Source organism: Ambystoma mexicanum, chromosome 7q (genome assembly GCF_040938575.1).
Source record: "Ambystoma mexicanum isolate Mex_15411 chromosome 7q, UKY_AmexF1_1, whole genome shotgun sequence".
Lineage (NCBI taxonomy): Eukaryota > Metazoa > Chordata > Amphibia > Caudata > Ambystomatidae > Ambystoma > Ambystoma mexicanum.
The window spans coordinates 803,002,984-803,027,356 of NC_090941.1; the positions used below are offsets into that span (position 1 = coordinate 803,002,984).

The 24,373-nt window shown below is 43.5% G+C and overlaps 1 protein-coding gene across 2 annotated transcripts in view; it reads right to left on the minus strand.

Annotated features, from left to right (window-relative positions):
* The window catches only part of ANGPTL5 (angiopoietin like 5), a 448,401-nt gene that overhangs the window by 193,691 nt on the left and 230,337 nt on the right, over nucleotides 1-24,373 (minus strand). For both annotated transcript variants that reach the window (XM_069640373.1, XM_069640374.1), the window contains one exon: nucleotides 10,775-10,875. In XM_069640373.1, coding sequence (XP_069496474.1) covers nucleotides 10,775-10,875 — 101 coding nt within the window. The remainder of the gene's footprint in view (nucleotides 1-10,774; nucleotides 10,876-24,373) is intronic.

Consider the following 24,373-nt stretch of genomic DNA (forward strand, 5'->3'; position numbering starts at 1 on the left):
GCCATAGAGCCAGTACTAGGTGGACCCACTCCGGCTTTGACAGTTACGAGTGGATCTAGGTTCACACTTCTCACCCACGTAATTTTTTGGCCAGTAATTTCCCGGGAACCAATTTTGAAGTTGTTCATTTTCTCCAGTGGTGTTAACTGGTTTCTGAAATCCTGTATGTTAAACAATTTCAATTTCCTGCGATTTTCCTTTTCAGTAATTAGGGGATCAAGTATAGTATGCATCAGAGTAGCTAGATTTGCAGTGCTATTGTCTAGAACCTTTTGAATGGCGGTTACAAAGCCCTCCACATACACCATTTTCGAGTGGAGCATGGCAAGCATGGTTGTCTGGTATTTGAGCTGGTCCCCTATATGCTCATAAAGCTTCATAAAAGGGGCCAGAATAGATGTAAGGGCCGTTATAGTTGCAAAGCTTGTTTCTGCATCCTTATATTTTTTTGTATATTTTTGGTCTGGTTTAGTCGTGTTTGTTCCTTTCTCCAGAAGTACCACAGGATGATGGTTCTCACGCCCCTTTTTTCATTCGTCTGTTGGTTAAGTATACTGTTGTTCCCACCATCCTGCTGTTGCTGAAAACCTGTATATTGCAGCTCTTTTATTATGGTTTGTAAATTGGTTGCTATGTGTTCCATGTGACTGTGTAGACTGTATGAGATTTTTGAATGAGACAGGTAGAGTTTGGTGCAAAGAGGGATTTTTCCTAAATTAGAAGCCACCCATCTCAACCTGAGAGGCACTCTCCAGAAGTAATTGGTCCGATATTTCTTTCCCACCACTGCCACAAGGGGGCACATTACCCCTGGTTTGCATGGCCTCCTGTTGGTATAAAAAGTCTGAAAGATCTAGTCTTGACAGCCCCGACGGGCTCCATATGTTTCTCCTATCTTGTGTTGATCCTTTAGATAAAGCTGTCTCTGTGTGTTCACTAAGGACCAATGAGTTATGCCTGCTGTTTTTAGCCTGTTTCATCAGTTTCTTTGCGTGGACTTTCCTGCATAACCGTTCACAAGCTTGTTTTGCTGGACTCGTAGAGTGGGCAGGGATGTCTGCTGACAATGAAACTACAGATGCAGGTTTTATGCCTGAAATAGATGTTCTTTTTTGGTGCGATGCTTCAGCGTTTCACACATTATTGCTTAAATTATCCGGTATCATTTCCTTAGTCGCAGGCATCAAATTGTCCAAAGTTAGCTTGAGCGCTATGTCCAGCTCAGCGGAGTTACCCACTGATACGCTTTCACTCTGTGAAGTTTGAGGGTGGGTCCCCCTCACCTCAGCGCCGTCTGTGGCATTTGGTTTGTCGATGTCACTGTTCGTGCTTGTACTTGGCGCTGGCTTGAATATATCAGCCTGAGGGTCTGTGAGCTGAACAGGTAAGGGGGAGGAAAAGGGAGGGGGAGGGAGGACACGACCCGCACCTCCCACCTCTATGAATGCACCAGTTGTAGTTCCGATAACAACATTCATGGGGAACGGTGGGGGGCGGCCGATCACTCACCTCCAGCTTCTCCAAGAATCCTGTGTCTTCCAACCCCGTCTCTGTATCCATGGTCACCCCTGTCAATCGCAGAGGTGAGACAGAAGCACGGACGAGGTGAGATTTGTGTCCAGCTAACACACAGAGAGACATAGTAAGTCTTTGAAGCTCTCACAGCTGCTCCACAGCCGCCAAACACTCAGCCAAACACTCTGCCATGCTCCACTTGTGGCGGGTGTCTTTGTGACACCGGCTCCTCCTTCTCACAATGGAAAGAATAGAGGGACTCAGCAGCTTGCTCTCTCAAATGTCCTGCAAGGCCAACACTCGGCCAAACACTCTGCCACGCTCTGCTTGTGGCGGGTGTTTTGGTGACACCGGCTCTTCTTTTTCACAATGGAAAGAATAGAGAGACTCAGCAGCTTGCTCCCTCAAAAGTCCTGCAAGGCCAACACTCGGCCAAACACTCCGCCACGCTCCACTCGTGGCAGGTGTTTTGGTGACACTCGCTCCTCCATCTCACAATGGAAAGAATAGAGAGACTCAGCAGCCTGCTCTCACAAACGTTCTGCAAGGCCAGCACTCGGCCAAACACTCCATAATTGTTTTTGCTACTGGAGAAAATAACATGTTCTGAATTTGCTGATTGATTATAAAGAAAAACACTTTATGAAAATGTGAACTATACTGGCCGTGACAGTGATATCATTATGGACTAAGAGTGTGTTTTGAAGTTCGATTCTCTTATTAGAACTAGAATCAGAAGTATCACTAGTAGTTCTGTTGTGTGTATTATGTTTAGTGAGACTGCCATAGGTGGGCCGACTTTAATTATGTAAATAATTTATCTGCATTTGCATATCTTTTTGCAGTGTCTTACCCTGCATAAAGAAAGGGAACTACCTTTGAGTTTATGATATTTAAGTAAATATGAGGTTTAACTATACATTCAGCCTGTTCCCAGTCCTGAAATTTTGGGGATTGATTGTATACCAGGGAGCATTAGATCAGGGATTGTCATTTGGTGAACTTGTGAACACAATTTTCAACAGCTGGTTATTTCTCCAAATCATTTACTTTAATGTAAGTGTAGGCAAACTGTAATAGAGCCAGGTTCATGCATGCCATAGAGAATTCACAACATTGAGGTCGATAGTCTTCTTCGGCAGTTTAGTAGAATGGAACTTAGGACAGTGGATAGCAGTTGCACCAGGGATATTATTCATTAGTGTTGCTGAGATGCATGTGGGATCCCATTATCTATTTATTCCCACGTCCATGTGATGAGGTGACATTCAAATATTCATTCTGTCAACTTCTAGGTAAGGGGCTCCTGTCATTGCCTCATATGTGAGATGTGTCATTAGTGCAGGACATATGGTGGTGGCTGCAACAATATCTGGCAACAACAGTACTTAGAGGTGGGTGAAATAGTAATTGTCTCCCTGGTGCCACAGCAGGAGATGTTAATGTATTCAACACCATTAAATGTTGGATGGATGTTGGCGAAGGAGGTTACAAAGGGTAAGTAGATGCCATCAGGTGTATGCAAGGCAGGTTATGGATAGAGGGTGGATAGCAAGTTCTATACCAGTTGCTTCCGTAGATTTAATGTCACTTGTATCAATCACATGGGGATTCTGATCTTCTTGAATGCCTAGTTCACTCTCTACACTAGGCCAGGCTTCTAAAAAAACTTTAATCAGAGACTCCCATAGCAAATTCCAGTTTATCTTTTGTCTCACAATTCTTTACAGGAACTGATTTTGCTCCCAGCCTTAAAAATAAAGCTTTCATATTTTTCTGTGATTTCACACCTGAGACTTGAGGAGCCATAGACCCACGTGAAAGTTCATAATTGGACTCAAAATGGACTCAAAATGTAGTTGCACCTTGGTTTGATGCTTATTTTGTGTTATATCCGAGGGAACCAAAGAGCTCTCCACCAAAGATCTCAACTCAACCAGAGGAAGCGCTTCTGTTGTTTTATATTTCCCAGTGCTTCTCACTTTGGTGTTGATGTAGAGCTCAGAGTCTGGGTTCTGCCATTTGGACTGTTATTCACAAGAAGATTTGGCCCACCTACTTGTATAGACAGGGCTTCGCTTTGGGCTATCACATGTTGAGTCACGTATATTTTCATCCTGCCCATCAGGTGAGCATGCCTCAGATATAACGCACAGCACTTTCACAATATCGCTCTCCAATTCTGTCCCAGATGCAACTGCACATCTAGGATGATTTGATTCTCCTGGGACTGTGACAAGAGTGCCTGCAAAATCCACAAGAAAGACACTTCTTGAAGCAGAGAAATCCGCCAAACTGCTCACTTATGCTCACTTGTGCTGTGAGCATGTGCGCAGGGCAGTGATTTAAGATGTTTTTTCAAGTTTGATAGGTGTCCACAAGAGTGCCTGCAAAATCAACAAGAAAGGCACTAGGAGAAGCAGAGCAATCCTCTATCTGCTCACTTACACTCACTTGTGGTGTGAGCGTGTGCGCATGATCACGGGGCAGCGATTTAAGTAGTTTTTCAAGTTTGGTAGGTGTCCACATGAGGCCTGCAAAATCCACAAGAAAGGTACTACAAGAAGCAGAGAAATCCATAAAAGTGCTCACTTATGCTCACTTATGCTCACTTGTGCTGTGAGTATGCACGCATGAGCACGGGGCAGCAATGTTTTCAAGTTTGGTTGGTGTCCAGAAGAGTGCCTGCAATGCCTAAAAGAAAGGCAGTAGGAGAAGCATAGAAATCCGCCAAACCGCTCAGTTACAATCACTTGTGCTGTAAGCGTGCGTGCATGAGTGCGGGTGGTGATTTTCGTAATTTTTTCAAGTTTGGTAGGTGTCCACGAGAGTGCCTGCAAAATCAACAAAGCACTACGAGAAGCAGAACAATCCTCCAAACCTCTCAGTCGGCTGTAAGTGTGTGCACAAGATCGCAGGGCTGTGGTTTAAGCAGTTGTTTGAAGTTTGGTAGGTGTCCAAAAGAGTGTTGCAAAATCCACAAGAAAGGCAGCACGAGAAGCAGAGAAATCTGCCAAACTGCTTACTAATGCTCACTTGTGCTGTGAGCACGCATGCATGAGCGTGGGGTGGCGATTTGAGTCATTTTTCAAGTTTGGTGGGTGTCCACAAGAACGCCTGCAAAATCCAAAAGAAAGGCACTACGAGAGGAGAGAAATCAGTAGTTTTTTCAAGTTTGGTAGGTGTCCACAAGAGTGCCTACAAAATCCACAAGAAAGGCACTGCGAGAAGCAGAGAAATCAAATCAAACCACTCAATTACGCTCACTTGTGTTGCAAGCGCACGCATGAGCGCGGGCTGGTTATGTAAGTAGTTTTTTCAAGTTTGGTAGGTGTCCACAAGAGTGTCTGCAAAATCCAAAAGAAAGGTACTACGAGAAGAGAGCAATCCGCCAAACTGCTCTCTTATGCCCACTTGTGCTGTGAGTGTGCGGGCATGAGTGCAGGGTGGTGATTTAAGTGGTTTTCTCAAGTTTGGTAGGTGTCCACAAGAGTGCCTGCAAAATCCACAAGAAAGGTACTGCGAAAAGCAGAGAAATCTGTAAAACCGCTCAATTACCCTCACTTGTGCTGTAAGCGCATGCATGAGCGTGGGATGGCGATGTAAGTAGTTTTTTCAAGTTTAGTAGGTGTCCACAAGAGTGCCTCCAAAATCAACAAGAAAGGCACTATGAGAAGCAGAGCTATCCTCCAAATCGCTCACTTACGCTGACTTGTGCTGTGAGCATGCGCGCCTGATCACGGGGCAGCCATTTAAGTAGTTTTTTAAGGTTTGGTAGGTGTCCACAAGATTGCCTGCAAAATCCACAAGAAAGGCACTACAAGTTATGCTCACTTTTGCTGTGAGCATGTGCGCATGAGTGCAGGGCAGTGATTTAAGATGTTTTTTCAAGTTAAGTAGGTGTCCACAAGAGTGCCTGCAATATCCACAAGAAAGGCACTACAAGAAGCATAGAAATCCGGCCAACTGCTAACTTAAGGGCACATGCATGAGCATGGGGTGGCAATTTAAGTAATTATTTCATGTTTGGTAGCTGTCCACAAGAGAGCCTGCAAAGTCAACAAGAAAGGCACTACGAAAAGCAGAGCAATCCTCCAAACCGCTCACTTGTGCTGTGAGTGTGCATGCATGATCGCGGGGTAGTGATTTAAGTAGTTTTTTCAAGTTTGGTAGGTTTCCAAAAGAGTGCCTGCAAAACCCACAAGACAGGAACCACGAGAAGCAGAGAAATCTGCCAAACTGCTCACTAACGTTCACTTGTGCTGTGAGCACGCACCCATGAGCGTGGGGTGGCGATTTTAAGTAGTTTTTTCAAGTTTGGTAGGTGTCCACAACAACCCGCCTGCAAAACCCACAAGGAAGGCTTCCCCACACTTGCAGCAACCCACTGGAATGCCCTGCCTCTTCACTTAAGATTGATAGACTTGCATTCTGCCTTCCGGAAAGCCATCAAAACTAAACTCTTTATCTAATTTGCCCACGTTCTGTTTGCAACCTGTATACCTAACCACTGATTACCTTTCTCGGATTGCTATCTTTATTTTCTTGTGTCTCCACACCTTATCTCTGCCTTCTGTAACTAAGAGACTGTTTGTTCAACTTTAATCAAAAATGCCTACATATTCTTGTAACAGCGCCTCGATGTCCATGGGCTGCAAGTGCGCTTAACAGATGCAAATAAATAAATAAAAATAAATACAAGAAGCAGAGAAATCTGCCAAACTGCTCACTTTTGCTCACTCTTGCTGTGAGCGCGCGCATATGATGCAATCATCATTCCCTAATTTAATAAAACATAGGAAGTGTGTCTGAATGTATATTACATGGCCTCAAAATCTCTATCTGTGATGTGCCCCTGTCAGAATGCTTGTCCTAAGCATTTCACATTGCATTCACAAGACTATTCTATGTCATTCAAACCTGCCAAAGCTCACTCCCACACCTGTCTGCATCACAGTTGTGTGTCATGACACACTTCAAGTGTTTTCATGATGCTGCACGCCAGTTACGAGTTGGGCAACACACATGCAATGAGAAGCACTGACTTGCTCAATTCATGCATACTCATCCAGGACATTCCATATCAGTGATACGGTTCACCCTGTGAGAATGTACCAGAAGCTTGGATACAGGCCTGCAGGTCAAGGACCTGGACATGCAGTGCTGGGTTGATCCTCTCCAGGATACAGAGGTGAAATGGTGTGACTTAATGGCGGTCTTCAGGGTTAACCTCCACGGAAGCCCCTGCCTCAATGCTGCATTCTCCTTCATCTGGCTCCAGATCCTCAGTTAGCCCCACAACTTCTTGGCATTTTCGACAGTATGGACTGTCAATCCCTCCACGTTGATGGCAGCTGTGATGTCCTTCCATATGCTTTGGCATACACAAACTCCAAGAAGGTTCTATGGATTGAAGAGGGAATCGTAATGGGGCAGGACCTGTTCAACCAGAATGCCAACATCTGCAGCAGAGGACTTGACAGCCCTCAGCCCTGCCACCTTGGGAGTGCTGGCAGATGTTGCAGGCATTGTGCACCTGAGGCTGGTGGGGTGAACCTGGGCCCTTACTAAACCCAAAATGTTCAGCTCTGATGGCAATATGGAGGCACTGATATATCACCCGAGTAGTGAGTCCCAGTAGAGTGGTATAGGTACCCATAGTGAGGAGCACCATTTATTGTATATTTTGAATGATATTGTTGGGTATGTGTCCCAACATACACAGTATTAGTATACAATTTTAGATTAATAAGAGAAACAGTAGTGAGGGCAACAGGTAATGGTAGAAAATTAAATAATCAGTAGTATGTGGGTCCTGTGATGGGCGATTACATTGTAAAGGGTGAGAAAAGGAGAGAAGAGGAGAAAATCATTAGTATCCATTAGTCAATTCATGGTGGGCCCATTGTGCCTGGTGTCTGGTATGCACAAGGTGCCAGATGGCATGGAGGTCAGGGCTTACTGTGTGGTATTTGGTAGAGAGGGATTGCTATGGTTGAAGCAAGTCACATTCTGATGAATCCCAAGCGAGGTACAGCACTGATGACAATGACTCATTTGACATTACAATAGCAATGAAACAGCGACCCAAGTGAATTCTGCAGGTAGGGCCATGGAAAGTGCACCTGGCCAAATGTCTCTGTGGCATCATCGTCACATCCCCATCCAACCACATCTTGCTAAATGCATCCCTGACAGTCCAAAATAAAAGGACACAACACATACATGCACCTGATCATGGATCAAGCAGCAGTGCTGTCGGCCCTAACATTGAAAACTGTTATGATGACATATCTTGTGTGACCCCTCATTCTGTGGCCTGACAGGTTCGGATTTTGAACCAGATTGTCAAATGCACTAAATTGCCATGACTAGACATACAAAAACATGTGTCAGTCTCATCTGCTGATCTGTCAAGGGAATAGACAGGATATATGGTTACAAAAGGTATGGTGGGCCTGGCAATGGAAATAAGCTGGAATCCAGCTCTACTAAAGTCCACATGGTAAGCCCTAACCTCCATGCCGTGTGCCAAAATCACTTTTGTCATCCCTCACCCCTCATTATAACAACATATGTATAACTATTGTGATGAATCTGACGATGTCATCACTCCTTTCCGTGAGGTAGCCTATCCCTATGTGGTAGGGGACAGCAGCCTCTACCTGACCCTGGGGGGCCACTATATGAGGGAGGACCACCACGGGGGAGGCGACCCTCAGGGGGATGATACAACATCATTAGAGGAAGTTCCATACCCCCTTTCCTTTTAGGGATGTTTCCTCCATTCCTCATGTCCTGATGTCATATTGTAACACTCCCCCTCAACCTCTTATTAGATCCACTTAAAGTATTCCCCAACAGCCCACAAAGAACCGTATATTAACAACAGGAACAAGGGAGAAGCAGGGAGCAGTAATGATCACTCCCAATAAGGTCCAATATCAGCTTCCTCAACATCATACAGCCTGGTAACAACTGAGATGACAAAGAGCAACGGAGCAGTGAAGATGACTAACACCGGTAAACCAACACAACTGGCTAGTCTTTGGAAACTATGTAATCATCCTAGGAAGTTTAAAACTGCTACAGCTGACAGGAAAATCACGCTGTGGAAAATGCTGTGGAGGTGAGTCCGAACAGCAGAGAGAGAAACCCCAGTGCAGACGGTTCATCACCCGAGAATACAAGGCAGTGAGAGCCGCACATTGCAAAAAAGGACACAGCAAAGGTGGAGCAGCTAATGGGATGCATGCCGAGCCAACAAGTTGAAGGGAACTGAAGCAAAGGAACGCAATAAGCAAACGGTAAGGGGGGACAGATGAGTTACTGAGTTGCCTGAAAGCGGGTGCCGTTCCATAAGAATAAAGCGACGGGATGCCAAGAGAAGGGAACCAAAGCCAAAAAACACAATGAGTGACCCGTAAGCACAGGGAAGACAGATGGGTTACCGGGTTGCCTGGCAGTGCGTACCGCTCCATAAGAATTAGGCAAAAGACCCAAAGAGAAGCCAATGAAGAAGTTAACATATTCATGGAGCATACCATAAACGGGTTGTCGAGCCCATATCTCTGGGGAGAAAACAAAGTAAAGGTGAATGCTTGTGGGAAAGGGGGAAAGAATTGGTGAAAGTGAAAGCGCATATTGGAATAAACTCTTTGAACCAAGGGTTGATAAGCCAGCAGTGGGCTAATTTAATTTCAATGATAAAATGAAAGGTTATAGCATAAAATCCTGTCAGGAGAGTATACCAGGTAAAGCTAAATGTTTGTAAAGTAAAGTCCTGGCAGGAGAGTATACTAGGTGAAGACAAGTGTTTGAAAGATTGCATGAAAGTCTTGGCAGGAGATAACACCAGGCAAACTCAAGTGTGTGTACACGTTATAATAGAAGGAGAAACTCAGAGAAGGTTCATGCCCTTGAAATTGTGAACTATTGTAAATAAGCAGAGTATGGCAGGGGAATATGCCAAGTAACCTGCACGTCTGGCACCCACACCCAAGTTGTAATATAATGAAGGAAGAATCCTATTGAAGGGGAAGACAATCCTGGGGAAAGGAGCTATTCCCCCTACAACTGTGAACACGCTAAAAGGAGGGAGTGATCCTCTTGGGTTCTGAGGAACTTGATTATTCTTTGTTTGAATATGGGGAAAGGAGCCATTCCTTGGAACAGTGAACGTTGTCCATTTGGAACCTTTTGGTTGGATTTATTCCTTTGTGTTGGATTTTAACATTTGTGTACTTTTGAGAATCAGAGACAATACCCTTTGCATCTTAGAGTTAGTTTTAGAGTGTGAGGGCCAGAACAAAATTTCAGACACAGGATATATTGGCAAAGGCCAGGCCCCTCAGTTTTTGGTTGAGGTAGGGAAAACGCTCCTAGATTAGGGACAGTGGGGCATGTTCCAATGCTTTTTTGTTTCAATGAAAGTTTATAACCAAAAACCGTAAATTCTCTGTGTTTGTATCTCATTCATGGCTCATCACATAAAGCACACCTTTTAACGTAGAGCAAAGGCATTATATTAATGGATTTTCCAGGATGTATTCTACCTCACTCAGCACAAAATCCCCATTGGGAAGCTGGTGCAAGAACATGCACAATCTCACTTAGTGCAGAAGTCCCCAGAAGACAACATGTCGCATAGCCATTTAACAGGTGACAGAAGATCGAATTCCGAGCAGTCACTGATTAGTCACCTTCATCCCATAGCTGTGCCATTGGTAAAGGGCTGAATTGTGGTCAGAACGTGTAGGTCTACGGGAGACCTGACGTGCACAAGAAAAACAGAGCGGCACGAGCCCATGGGCAAGTCTGGATTGTGCCTCAGACCTTCTCAATCTACTACATGAACTCATTAATAGAATAGCATGCACTGAACTAACAATAACATGCTGCAGTGCGCTGAACCACCAATAAAACGATCAATATTTGGCACGCAAGATTACTTTTTGACCCCTTTCTTCAATTTTTCAAACGAAATTTAGTAGTGAACCATCTACTTATCCAGACCTAAAAATACAACTTCCTTCACGAGCACACACATAGCAATTCTGCTTCACCAACATCATCACATGTAAAACTCAACATTTGTATTAATGTTTCTTCCTCTACATGGAATGACGGCAATGGTTGATAGCTACACATGTTCAGCACTATTCTTGGATTTCATTCAAGCAGCGCGGATGTGTAAACAGTTTGAAAGAAATTGTAAACGAAACATAGCAGTCAGCTGGGCGGACAAAGGAAAACTGACCTCGAATGCGGAATCTGATCCTTCTGGTTGGATTACATAAATTCCACTGGGAGTTTTCATAACCGAGCCTACAGTATCTTTGATATCGGAGCAGTCATAACCTGCAACATACCGAATTACATTTTAGAACACACCAAATAAAGGAAACATACATTATAAAAGTAGTCTTCCATGTAGTTACTCTGAAATAGTTTGCTTAGGTCATCAACACAGGGCATCATGGGATATTTTATACAAGCTTTGTATCCATACAAGTGCAATCAGCACTAGGGCAAGCATTGCCCTAGTGCACAAAACATAATCTTTCGATGCCTTTACCATGCCTTTCAATGCCATTACCATGCACTTTTGCAGGACTAAGGCAGATATTTCCCTGGTGCAAGTGCATTGAAAAAAAAATGTCTTGCACAAGGGCAATTTTTGACCTATTGCTAATTGCACCTACACCAGTGCAACGTTTCTGCAATACCAACTATGCGAGCCTAGCTAAATCATGTACATTCAACTCTTGATTTGTCTTGTTGTGCATGACCTTGTAAAGACATATTCATTTTCATGTATTATACAGTTTCTATAACCTTGAGCAGCTAGCAATACTTTGAAAAATACTTACGGTCCTGAATTACGTTAAATAAATAAATGAATTACTATTTGCTAAGCCATTTGTGTTAGCTCTATAGTAAAGTGAGCCCTATGTCTTTAAATACACAATTGCTTCTGAAAGCATCATTGTATGTGCACCATTATATCAGAATCATTGTGTGATCTGCCAATACAATAGGAGGGAACCAGAAATAATGTGTTCATCACCATAAGTTCCTCTCTCCTCTTCTTCTTCTTGTTGAAATGGCCCCTTTGGGTTGCGAAGATCGTGCACAGTACAGCTGATATGCATACCTCCTATTCAAAATCAAACATTATTTAAACACGCATTGTCAAAGTCAACAGCTTGACTTTTGCATCAAAGCTCCTGCTGTCATACAGGCTGCCTCTGCAGGCGAATGTGCAGGCACTCAAATGCCAGGTATGTAATTCAAATGGAACACCCTCGGACTAGATTTCAGATGTTGCCATTGAATTTTCCAGTACTCACATCCAAGAATTCCAATGTAATGCACTGGTACTCACGTCCTGTGGCAGTGATTCTCAGGAAAAGTACAAGCATGCACAATTTTTGGTGGAATTACCATGACATGCTCAAGTTCTCACATCATCTTTTACCAGGGTGTCCAAAGGGAAGGGGCAGAAGAAGACAAGGGTGAATCCTATTTGGTCCTGTAAAGGCCTGAGTGTGGAAAAGCCAGAACATCTGCGCAATAGCCCCGCGTAAGCCCTGCAGTATACACCGCAACCCTCACTCTTAACTCCCCCTACCACATACCTACCCTCAATCATGCATTGAAGCTCCTAACACTAACCCAACAAATAATTATGGACAGCCAACTATTACAATCTCATCCATATCCACCTCACCACCATCCATCCACCAAACATTCACGCCACATCATTCAAATTGAATGCACACTCAGCATTCCTACACACAGTAAACATCACTGATAGTATAAGCACACACACAATACCCTTGTCATCACAGACATCAGGTTCTCCAGGACCACAAAATCGCATTTCAATGTGAACAATGACCACACAGGAAACAATGATCGAGAACTTGCAGTCATGCACAAGGCTTTGTGGTTCTGTACCATTCAGTAACCAATATATATTGCCTCCATAGAACACCTGATATGCCAGGTCCCAAGAATTCATCCACAGAAAGCCACCCTCCAGATGAACTACAGACCTTGCTTGACCAACAAAGCCACCCTCCTTGACAAAATCTCAAACTTCACCAGAAAAGTTCACGTCAAACACTGCAAACCTGTTGTAGGAGATGTAAGACTATTAGAATAACAACCAACCCAGACAACCTAAAAAACACTCCTTTACCTTATTGATGCCATAGAAATCTATCAACCCATCAAGTAGCCTACTCATATCAAAAGTGATAGGCTCATCCTAGTATTCACAGCATCCCCAGAAATTAAATGTCTAGTCTGGACAGACTGTGCTGCAATCCACTTTTAACACCACCACACACCATCTAATCTCTGTGGCCAACCCAAACCATCCAAGATGGCATACCGTCCCTTCAGGAACGTCCCCATGAGCATACTTAAAGAAAACATCTTCCTCCTTCTGGGATCACATTTTGATCAGATGACTGCACCAACATTCTTTCAAGAGCACTGACAAACACGCTGATGGACACAGTGAAAACGGATACTCTCCGGAAATCAAGAAATATCAGACCCAAATCATCGGCACATTAGTACTGTGAAGAACTTACTGGCTTCAAATATACACATACAAAACTCAAGTCCTAAATTCCATGTGCAAGCTCAAGTCAAGACGACCATAGAACCATCTACTACATCAATGATATCTGAAACAGACAACAAAGGCAAGACACTTCTCAAACCCAACAAACTCTGCGTCAGAGTCTTGCACAAACTAACCATACACCAATCTACTGAACAACTAGACAGCATCAAAGAATGCTACGTTGACAAAATCCTACAGGTTTAGGCAATACATTAACATCTCCTTGAAAACCCTTCAAAGCCTACTCAGGTTCAGCCCTGACTGGCAGAAATGAAATGATTCTCACCCAGCAACAAGGGCGAAGAAAGATTCTGGGGTACTTGCTTGTTATCAAAGAATGCTTTGGGGTACCTTTCAGTCAGCGGCATTTCAATAGTTTGCAAATTTACAGATACATACTAGGTAACATTTAGTACAACAATGCATGCTTTCACTGCACTATGTTTCTTGCTGTAGTATAGAATAGTGTACTATACTATGCTAAATGTGGTTGTGACTAAAATTGAAAACAATGTACACATTACTATTGGTATTTTTACTGTAGTGTATTTCCCTATCTCCTGGCATTCTTCTGCACATCTTTCACCTTTCACCGCTCTACTCTCTCCCCCTAAGACTTTTTTTTCACCTTTAACGTTTTCTTTTGTGCTAACCCCCAACCCGGACTACTTGATTTGCTTATGCTCATGGCTGGTCTGCCCTTTCTTTCTTGTGCCTCTGCCATTTCTGACCCTGCTCCACCACTTTCTTCTTCTGAACTCCTTTCTCCCTAGCAGGCGTCTTTCCCAGTCCTCTAATTTCCCCTGAGCATCCTTGCAGTGCCTATCCTATGCACATATGTCTTTCTCTCCATGACCACCACAATCACCATCACTAGCATTGCCACTATATTTACCTCCACCACTGCCACAAACACAATCAACTCCAACGCCATCACTACCAGCCCTTTTTTGAAAATGTTGGTCCATCAGGACTGCAGACTGGGATAGCTCTGCCATCTGGAGAATGTAACCATGGGCGAAGAGTAAAAAGCCACCGTTTTCCACGTCGGAAAAAGGAGGAATTTAGCATCATTCTGCAAGCCTCTTCTAATAATGCAGAAAGAATGTTTAATTAATATGTAGCTGATTACAGAAAGGCTTACATGCATGCAGCATGCATGCATGTGTATATTATAGTATGACACAGTCTTGTATTTCACTCAGGCAACGTTTGTGTGCTGCTATCCTAGTCAAGCCATGGCCACTTTGGTTGAATAATGAGTTTTTCCTATAGTTTTGCATTCACAAATGATTGGTCCCATTGATCCGAACATTTAGAAATGTGCAAATGTGGGTACATATATTTCCTGTGAACATGATGAAACTGCGCTGCAGCTGCGGGGTCCTCTATGACTCACTGCAACATCTTTGGAAGATGTACTTTGAGTAGCAGAGACCCTCGGGGACAGTTCAGATCATGCATTTAGGAAAGCACTAGTCTGGCCGTTTGGCTGGATGCTGTGTTACCCGAAAGTAGGCAGTGTGCCAACGTGTGGTCCTCTATTGATTATGGTGAGTTTATGTCTGCAAGGTTCTATAGCGCTTGTCACAGACTTCCACACATTCTATTGTATGAGACATCAAGAAGTACAAAACACAGTAACCCAATCAGAGTAGACCTTGGTGCTGGCATGAGCTGGCACGCAACCACTGCCAGTATGTACCCGCCCCTTCCAAATGTGTCTCTTAATGAGTGTGCCAAAGTTCAGATGATTCTCAACTAACTGATTGCTAATTTGTAGGGGGTTCCAAAGAGCCCCACAGAAGGAAATGGAACTGCCTCCTGCTGAGGCTCTTTTGATTTTAGGGATTGAGAGAGAGAACACCGGCTCTGACCTCCAGGGGTGTGTAGGATGCAACGTTTGAATTTATAGTGAAGAAAAGAGGGGTCAGATCCATAGAATAGTCTATGTGTAATATGGTGGGCATTAAAGCTGACTCTACATTCAACAGGCAACTAATGCAAGTGAATTAGAGAGGGGGTGGAAACACTTTGTTTTGGGAGGATAGCTCAGGGGCAACGTGCTTGCCTTGAAAGCAAGACGACACAGAGCAACACAGGTTCGATCCCCGGGTCTGTGCTTAGAAACCTCTGGGTATTAAGCGTGTTATAAGTAAGCAATTAAAATTGCCTTAATTGGTGGCCAGGCTGGACTGCCGAAATCTGATGTTTAAATGGATTTGGTTAGAACGAGAAAGATACTCATTTTCAAGCTGTTTTCCTGCACCCATTGGTTCACTGGTCGGAGGCAGTTTGCTAGCAGCAGGACTTGCACTATCTGAGATTATAGTTTGTGGCTGAATCTCAGTGTGCCAGCTTTTTCTAACAAACAAGAACAGTACTAGTTGCATAGAAAAGGCTTTGAATTCTTTGGAGACAGTAAGAGATTATATTCAGTGGCTGTAACTCATTGAGTCATCTTTGTGTGATGAATGAGAGAAAATGCTGGTTACGGGAAAAGAAATCCTAGAATCCTTTGGCAGCAGGATATCATCTCTGATGGTTGTACTGGGTGTGTCATTTTGGTTAAAATTTGAAGAAAATACAAGTTTCAAAGACAAAGGGCCTCATTACGAGATTGGATGTAGCCTTATCGGTAAAACCGGCAAGGCTACCTCCAAACCGGCAAGAAAATCCGGCACCCGCGAAGGGGCAATTACCGGGGTATTCTGGCCCAGCTGGACCCGGTAATTGCCCTTTCGTGGGTGCCGGTAGACCCCCATTCCCATTTGAGCCCTGTGGGCTCAAATGGGAATGGGGATGCCTGAAGCACTGGCACGGTTCATTGCCATGCCGGTGCTACAGGTTTGCTGTGCTCGCAGGTGCCTTTCATTCCACCAGGCCAGGCCTGGCGGAATGAAAAGCACCCGCGAGCACAATTCAGAGTTTGCCAGTCTAGTAACAACGGTACCAGCAAGCTTAATGAGGCCCAAAGTCTTAACATTCATAGGAGTGAAGAGAGTACATTTAGTGGCTGTACTGGGTGTGCCACCTTTTTGTTATGAATAAGATTTGTTTATGGTTGCAGAAAAAAAACATCATAGGGAGGCAGGGGGCGATTGTATTTAGTGACAGTGCGCCATCTTTCTGTGACAAACAAGAGAAAATACGATTTGCGTACCAAAAGTCTAAACATTTTTGTGGGTACAAGGTGATTACATTGGATAGCTAAAACTAAGTATGCCATCTTTTTGTGATGAGAAAAAAAAGTAGTTTCCTACATATACAAATGTGCAGAATTGTGTGGAGGTGGCAGAATGCATTCACTGTTGGTAACTGAATGTGCCATCTATTTGCGACAAGAGACGTGAAGTGGCTTTAACTGTGTAAGTGATCTCTTTGTAACACAGGGAGAGGGAGACATGCCCCTACAGGGTATTCTACACTGGCCCAAGGAGTGGTGTGTGCAAAGGGATGCCAGCAGTGTGTGCGAGACACTGACATATCAATTTAAAATTTGGCAGCAGCATCTTCAGCTACACATTGATTTCAGTAGAAAAAGAAAGAGAATCAGGATGGAAAAAATAGATGAAGGAGAATAGTCACAAGCTGAAGGCGCAGGAAATAAGACAATCACAGTTTTAGGAGGGTTATGATGAAGAGAGCATCCAGTGTTTTAGAGGAGAAATTACAGTGGCTGTATCACGTTAAGGACAAGCTGAAGCTAATTAGGTTAATGATATTCTACAAGAAGGAAATCTTAAAAGAAAATAAAGACTTCCAAAACGTTCCTTTCACTGTAAACTATCCAAAAAAAGTAATTTAGCACATACTCACAGAGCTGCAGAAAACTCCTGCTTCTGAGGTTACGGGAAAGAACTTACTCAAGCTATACAATAAAATCTCTCATTTCTTTACAATCACAATCACTAAGATTTAATTGGGATTACATTAACACCAAATAATTACTATTCTGCAAGTTACACCCGTCTTGAAAGAGGATACTGTGTCCAACCTTTGAAATCCATAAGCCCTTAGATTTGAAAGAACTACAAGACCTATTAGGCTAAACTAAATTGTTTGGTTCATCAGCAGACCCCTGTCCACCAGAATTTAAAAGATACCCTCAGAAGAGCCAATTATATTGGTAAGACTGCTTATTATCATTAATTCTTCTTTATTATCACATACTTTGTTGGCCGTGTTGAGAAACTACAACAGATTCTGAACACAAGCCCAGTTTCAGGCCCACTTCTTAGAATCTGTCATACCATGCAAAGGTACTTGAGTACAGTGGTTAAGCAACTTCAGGAATGTATTGGTGCCAATGAGCCAGTGGGAACTTTCAGGCAGGCATTCATCCTTGGAATGTTATCGAAGCTGTTACCATTTCTATTCTTGAGGACCTAAATAGAAGCTTGAGGGTAACCTCACAAAAACCAGACATAAACATGACAACTCACTAGGGAAAACATCTTGGTGTACCCTTTTTCGAGATGAACAAGAGCTTTTTTTTGCATACAAAAAGAAAAACGGCAACAGGGTATAAGTACACTGCCACAGAGCTCTCTGTCTTCATCGCTGCAAACAGCATGTTATAACGGTGACAATCGTCATGTGTGACGCATTTCATATACAGTGTTCTTTGGTCACCCTCATTGGCTACCACCTATTTACATGCTAATATTCACATATAGACCCCTCTCCCATTGGCTGCATCATCTTTCTCTTCAACTTCTTCACACGTGGGTGACGGTCTCTTCACCTTGGGTCTCTGTAAAATGATATGTTACACTTCAAAATACAGATCTAACCATGTGATGTGCACCTGGACATCAACATGAGCTCGGAAGATAACTTCAATGTCAGCCTGGTCCATGGAAACAAAGCATCTCTTTTTTCATCCCAGACACACAGTCGCCCCCATCATGCCTCCGTGCTGCTATCTAATAGGCGTTGACATCATCGGTTGCTCTCCCTTGTACAAGTCATGGACCTTGTTCTCCGCTCCTTCCATTATCAGCTACTCCTCCCAAGGGGTAGGCTTGGAGTTCCTGTATGTCCCACTAATCCATCTGATTCATGATGGATTTCTGAGTTTTATCCCTGGGAATCTGATAGCTAAAATGGGATGACCATTATTCTGGGGGTTGCTGGTGTCCTAAATCTCAGCTCGTGTTTTGGCAGCCAAGGATCTCTGCCCTGGCTCCCATGGGTACAGCCTTCACAATTGGCTGCAGCCCTACTTGCATTTGACTGCTCGTATTCCTGTCTAATTGTAAAAAGTTCTAACTAGATACATTTGTCTGTATTTGAGTATGCGCATATTCCCTGCCTTTCCTGGGGGTTAGGATGTGATCGACAAACAAGAGAAGAGGACTCATCGTTATGTGTTTCCAACACAGCCTACGAGTATTCAGGTCTACTCTCAAATACAGTGTTAGTTCATGTAATGGATATCATGCACATGCAGTGTATTCTAAATGACATTTCAGCAAAGCAAGGGGTTAGGTTCCCTTGAATATGTGTGGGCCTCTACAATACACGTGGCTTCCGCCAATCACCTCTACCCGCAACATTTCCCCCTGCCCCTCTACCCATCTCTATGCATTCCCCACATGTTAGTATCCTTTCCGCAATCTGAATCGTTTGGGAGAGGCTGAGATCTGAACGTCTATCCCAATAAAGCGCAGACAGAGGAGAAGCCGTGATACTGCTACTCTTGTACTTATCTGCTGCAATCGGCTACTCTTGTACTTATCTGCTGCAATCGACCCGTTCAGTCACACTAACCTATCTTCCCGACTTAGGGACATTTGGATTCGTTGAGTAAGTGTACAGACATTTGCATTCTGTGAGAAACATGAAGTTGTCTCACTTACTAGTTCTTGGGATCTGTCAACCAGGTGTCCAGGACATGGCCATCGCTACTGGATCCAGTTCCTGGGGGTTGACCAGGGCAGGAGGATCACCTGGATAGGGAGTCTTCTGGGAGTGGAAGTGGGACACTAAAGGGTGAGACGCGGTATCCCATTTCCTATGACAACTTTTCCCCATCCTGTCCGGTAGGATACTTAGAAACTCTAACCCCCCAACCTTTTCCAACACAAATACTTTCTCACCCCACGACCGACAACAGACTAATATTAGAGCCATTTACCTGACATGTCCCAACACCAGAGTCAGGCAAGTGCCGATAACTACACACACCTGACTGCCCTTTCCCTTCCCCACTGGGATAAAAGGCAGAGCACAAAAGCATACTCTGAGCAAGGCCAAAAGCATGAGGAAACCACTATTCCAGGACGGCAGTTAAAATGGAGGAGAAAGGTGGCAAGACCTGAAAGGAGTCACATATGGAGTTGCCCTTGCCCTTTTCAACCCAGAACCGCAAAGCCTCTGACAAAAGAAAACTAAGACCGGAAATTGCAGCTGGTGAATGTGTGACAGATGTTAGCAGTACATGGAACCCTTTAGCACTTACAGGCAGGGTGGGGAGGCATGGTTGCCATTGTGGTACTGTCCTTAACTCCAGCGCTAAAAGAAATGCTAAAGAGTTCAACACAGCCGGTGAGTCAGAAGAACCTGATAGTGGCCAGACTGTGCTAATTTCAAGGTTGCTGTGGCAACATTAAGAAGATAAAGAGCCAGAGGTCCTTTGTGTGTGAACTTGGTACCAGAGATAGAGTGGTCTGGCGCCACATGGGTGCATGTCCGAGGTCTCCAACTAGTACCCCTCTCCTGAACAAAGAGACACTATTGAGCCAATGGGGGAAGGAAAATACCAAGACCAAGAGGCCATAGGGAAGGCTGACGTGAGGTGTCAAGGTGGTCATACACGGGTCATGCAAAACCCCTTGTCCAATTGAATGTCCTTGACACGTTGCAAAAGAGTTTTACATTTGTGAAATTGTGAACCTGACTGAGAGAATTCTGAGTCAGGCATTTGTGCCCCGCGGAGGGGCACGCTGTACGAACTGGTTATTGTCAATAAACACGCCCTTGCCTTAAGGTAACAAAGTGACCCAGAAAGACGTGATCGCCCTTCGGAAGTTTTTGGTTAAAGTTGGCAAGTACTGTAGAAGGTCTGAGCCCAGATGAGGGGGACCTTACAAAAAGGTGGTTGTTTAAAAAGACATTGGGACTCTTGAATATTAAAAATAAGGAAACTGTGGTTCGAAGATGATAGTGAACCCGACTGAGGGATGTCAAGAGAACAATTGTCAAGAAGCTAAATGAATAACATTGTGACGACAAGTATGAACTCGACTGAGGGATGACCACAGTGAATGGTTGGTCTGAGTCCAATTGAGGGAGGCTAATCACTGAGAAAAGGATCGGAGCATGACTGTGGGGGACCCCAGGGTCAAGAATAATCCCTCTACTGGAGGGTTATGAGAAGGAATTTTTGTTTTGTTGTTTTGGCATGTCAGGCTTCTGAAGCAAGAGACTTTTCATGAGAAGAGACTTGGGTACAGAAGGCCCTGATATAGAGAAAGAGTGAGCCCATGCCAGAGAAGCCCAGGAATGTGGTGTGCTCAAGAGTCCCGCCTTGTCCCATGCTAAAAACATGGGGAAGGGAGACCCCAGCCATAACATCCTGACTTATCATTTTGTCAACACTTCTTTCTTTTCTTGTGAATATTATCCCACACTATTTCATAGCATAGCAGTAAGGATTGACAGTAGGTACCTTAGTATAGGCCCTTTTAATTTTACTAGACTCCACTAGGACTATATTATTATTATTTGATGGTCGTAGCTTTCTCCCATCTTAGATTTAAGTTTACATTAGGCGTTTATCTCACCCACTTTGCAGTTTATAAACAACCTTGAACTGTGATCACTTGTGTCTGTCTTGCTTTGATACCATGCCTTCCTTACAATTCCCTCCTTATGTATCAGATGCACTTCTGATTACATAGGGAGTGCCACAGGAATCCTCCCTTTCTGTCATGTTTTTCATCATACCCTTTTGCCAGAGCTGAACCTCTACAAAATAGACAGTCAAAATGCCCAATTGTGCCTGCACCAGTTCTGCGGCAGAAAATAGTGCCACCTGTGATGTAAGGCTCTGGAGAGAGTGGGATCTCTGTGTTTAGCACAAGAAAAACCTCCACCCCTTAGAACCTGACAACTTTACTATTGGGAGATGAATTGTTGCAGGCCTATTCCTAGGACAACTTAGTTACCAATTCCTATTAACATTGTGTAAATGTTTAACATTAGATGCCGACAATAACTTCCTTACACAGTGTAATCACTAAAACCACACACATTTACACTTGCAATATAGTGCCTCTTTACATTCATAAATTGAAACACATAAAGGATGTTCTATTTCTTTTCACATATATTTATTTGCTTATACATAAAGCATGAGTATTATAAATAATTTACTAAAACAATAAGCAGTCCCCAATCTTAGCGATAATGTTTTCAATATAATCCTTCAATTCTACTCTTCTATCATCCACTTATGGGAATCTAAAGCCTAAAGCCACTCAACAATGATCATGGACACCTATTCACAGGAGTACTGTCAGGACTGTTGAGCTAGTAACCAGGTGGTATTATTTCAGAAACTGACAACCCATTATATGGAAATGACTAAACAATCTATCAAAGACCATTACTTTTAAGAGATTAATTAAATGTAAAGGTAGAACTGTTTAAAGCCACATATTGGATTCCACCCTTTCATCATCCTATATATTTGTGGCTCCACATATCCTAGCAAGGTGAAATGCAATAAGAGCACAGGTTTTGAAATATGCTTTATCCTTAGTTTTATCTCACAACAGTGCAGTATTCCTCCACGCAGTCTAACAAATACATCATGACTATTCTTTGTTTTCAAAGGTCATGGAAAAGAAAACAATGTTATTAAAATAGGCAATGTTTGAAGCATGTGTAAAAAGATGTCATTCAGCCCCCAAAATATAGATGCAAGAACACAATTAAAATTTGGAAAAACCCAGAAAAGTGGTCTTTTTAAGGAACAGAAAACAAAATATTAGAATAGTCACTGCTTCTTCTTATCCTAGTCCTGTCCACTTGGGCCATCCCAGATGCAATCTGCTTATCAGAAGCCTCAGGAACCGGCCCCTTAGAGCATACTTTTGTTGGGTGGATTTAGGCTGACCTTAACCTCACATATTTCCAGCTAGCCAATCCTGGTCCTGTAGTGTGCCTGAGTAATGTTCCTTGGACTAGAAGATCACTATTGCCTTCTATACTATATAATACAAGGCCAGATGTATGTTTGTCCAAAGCCGTCCTGCACCCTTCACCTGCTATCACTGCTTGAGGGAGCTCTTGCCTTACGTAAACATCAATAAGTCTTCAAGTTCATCTTCCAGGTGAACAAAATGTGTATTTCAACAATGATAATGTAAAATTAGTTGCAGCTAAGGCCCAAGAAAGGGATACAACTTTAACAGCATACTTCAAGTTGCATACGCTAAAGAAAATAAACATTTAAAAACAGTATTTCTCTAACAAAATAGTTTGCTTTTTATTTAATTTTAATATTTCTTGGTATGTATTATTATGTCAATAATATTGTTCATGTACATTTTAAACTTTATTATACTTCAATGTACTTTATTTTATGATCTCATGTCTACTTCGAATCATGGTGCAAGTTAATTGTATTACTCTGACATCCCTCAACATTATATTTGAGTCCAAAATCCATAAGTGGAATCCAAGACAATGGGCCTCATTACGAGTTTGCCAGTACAGTAACAATGGTACAGGTAAACTTGCCGGTACCATTGTTACCGTAGCAGCAAACTACGAGTTCTGCTCGCGGGTGCCTTTGCAGCCACCAGGTCTGACCTAGTGGCCGTGTCGGCACCCGTGAGCAGAACATGAATGACGGTACCACCGGTACCGTTATTAACATTATCAGTACTACCACCCTCCCCATTCCCATTGAGCCCTAGGGGGCTCAAATGGGAATGGGTAAGAATTTTTTCCGGCGGCCAGAAAAGGGAAATTACCGGGTCCGGCAAGGTCGTAATGACCCGGTAATTGCCCTTTTCTGGGCGCCGAAAAAAAATGAATACCCGGGCAGCCGCACCTGTACTGCAGGCCGGCTACCACCAGCCTCGTAATGAGGCCTAATGAGGAGCCAATTCAATGGGGCGTATGCAGTATGTTGAACTTTCAATAGATTTTTTGAGATTTTTGTTTGAGGTTACTACTACTTCACGTAAAAGAGCAAGGTCCTTTGCAAAAATGTTTTTTCTATTAACATAAATTACATTAGAATACACCACATGATATATTTACACTCTGAAAACGTCTTCCTTTACGCCCTAAAATCTGGGTCCACTCCCACAAGAAACGGACAAGGCAGCTGCATATTTGTTATGCCTATTTCATATGCTTAACATATGAAAAGATACCCTTTCCCAGCCAGCTGTATATTTTTTATGCTTAACATGGAAATGTTTTATAACCAGCCATAGCCAACCAGCATCCTATTTCATAGATTTAACTTTGCGTGTTATGGAAATAACTAGATGACTTTGGGCCTCATTACGATTTTGGTGGTAGACATGCCGCTATTGTCGGCATGGTTGCCGCCAAAATTGGATCCGGGTCCGGGTTCCCGGAATGGGGAATTACCGGGACATTCCGATTTCGGAGGGCCCAGTAAATGCTCCCTCCAGGAACCCGGGCCCGGACCTTCCCCATTCCCATTTCAGCCCCCATAGGGCTGAATGGGAATGGGAGAGGGAGCATACAACGGGCCGATTACGAGTGGCCCATTGTTTGCTCCCTCCTCCCCTCGCGGGACCCGCTCTGCACGTCTGGACCATCAGGCGGTACAGGGTTGACGGCGCCGGTACCTTTACCGGCGCGTTAACCTCTTACCGCCTGACTTGTAATGAGGACTTTTGTGTTGTATTAAAACAAAGCGTCACGCGATTCTATTTGCTTTGTGAACATGCAATACAGAGACGTCTTAGTTGCAGGCCAACACCTGTGAATTAATGCGTTTGGCATTAAGTAGTGCTTTTAGCATGTCAAACCCATTAGTGAATAGTGTACACATGTTCAGACCAACTGGCTTGTGCATATGTAAGTTTGAAATTAGCCCGCTTTAGCTTATAAACTGTTCAACCCCTGCATAACTAAAACGTGGTGTTTCACCACTCGTTTTAATGTCTATGTGTGCCACTTAATGAGATTGATATGTGCCAGGCGAGTATCTGTGTATTA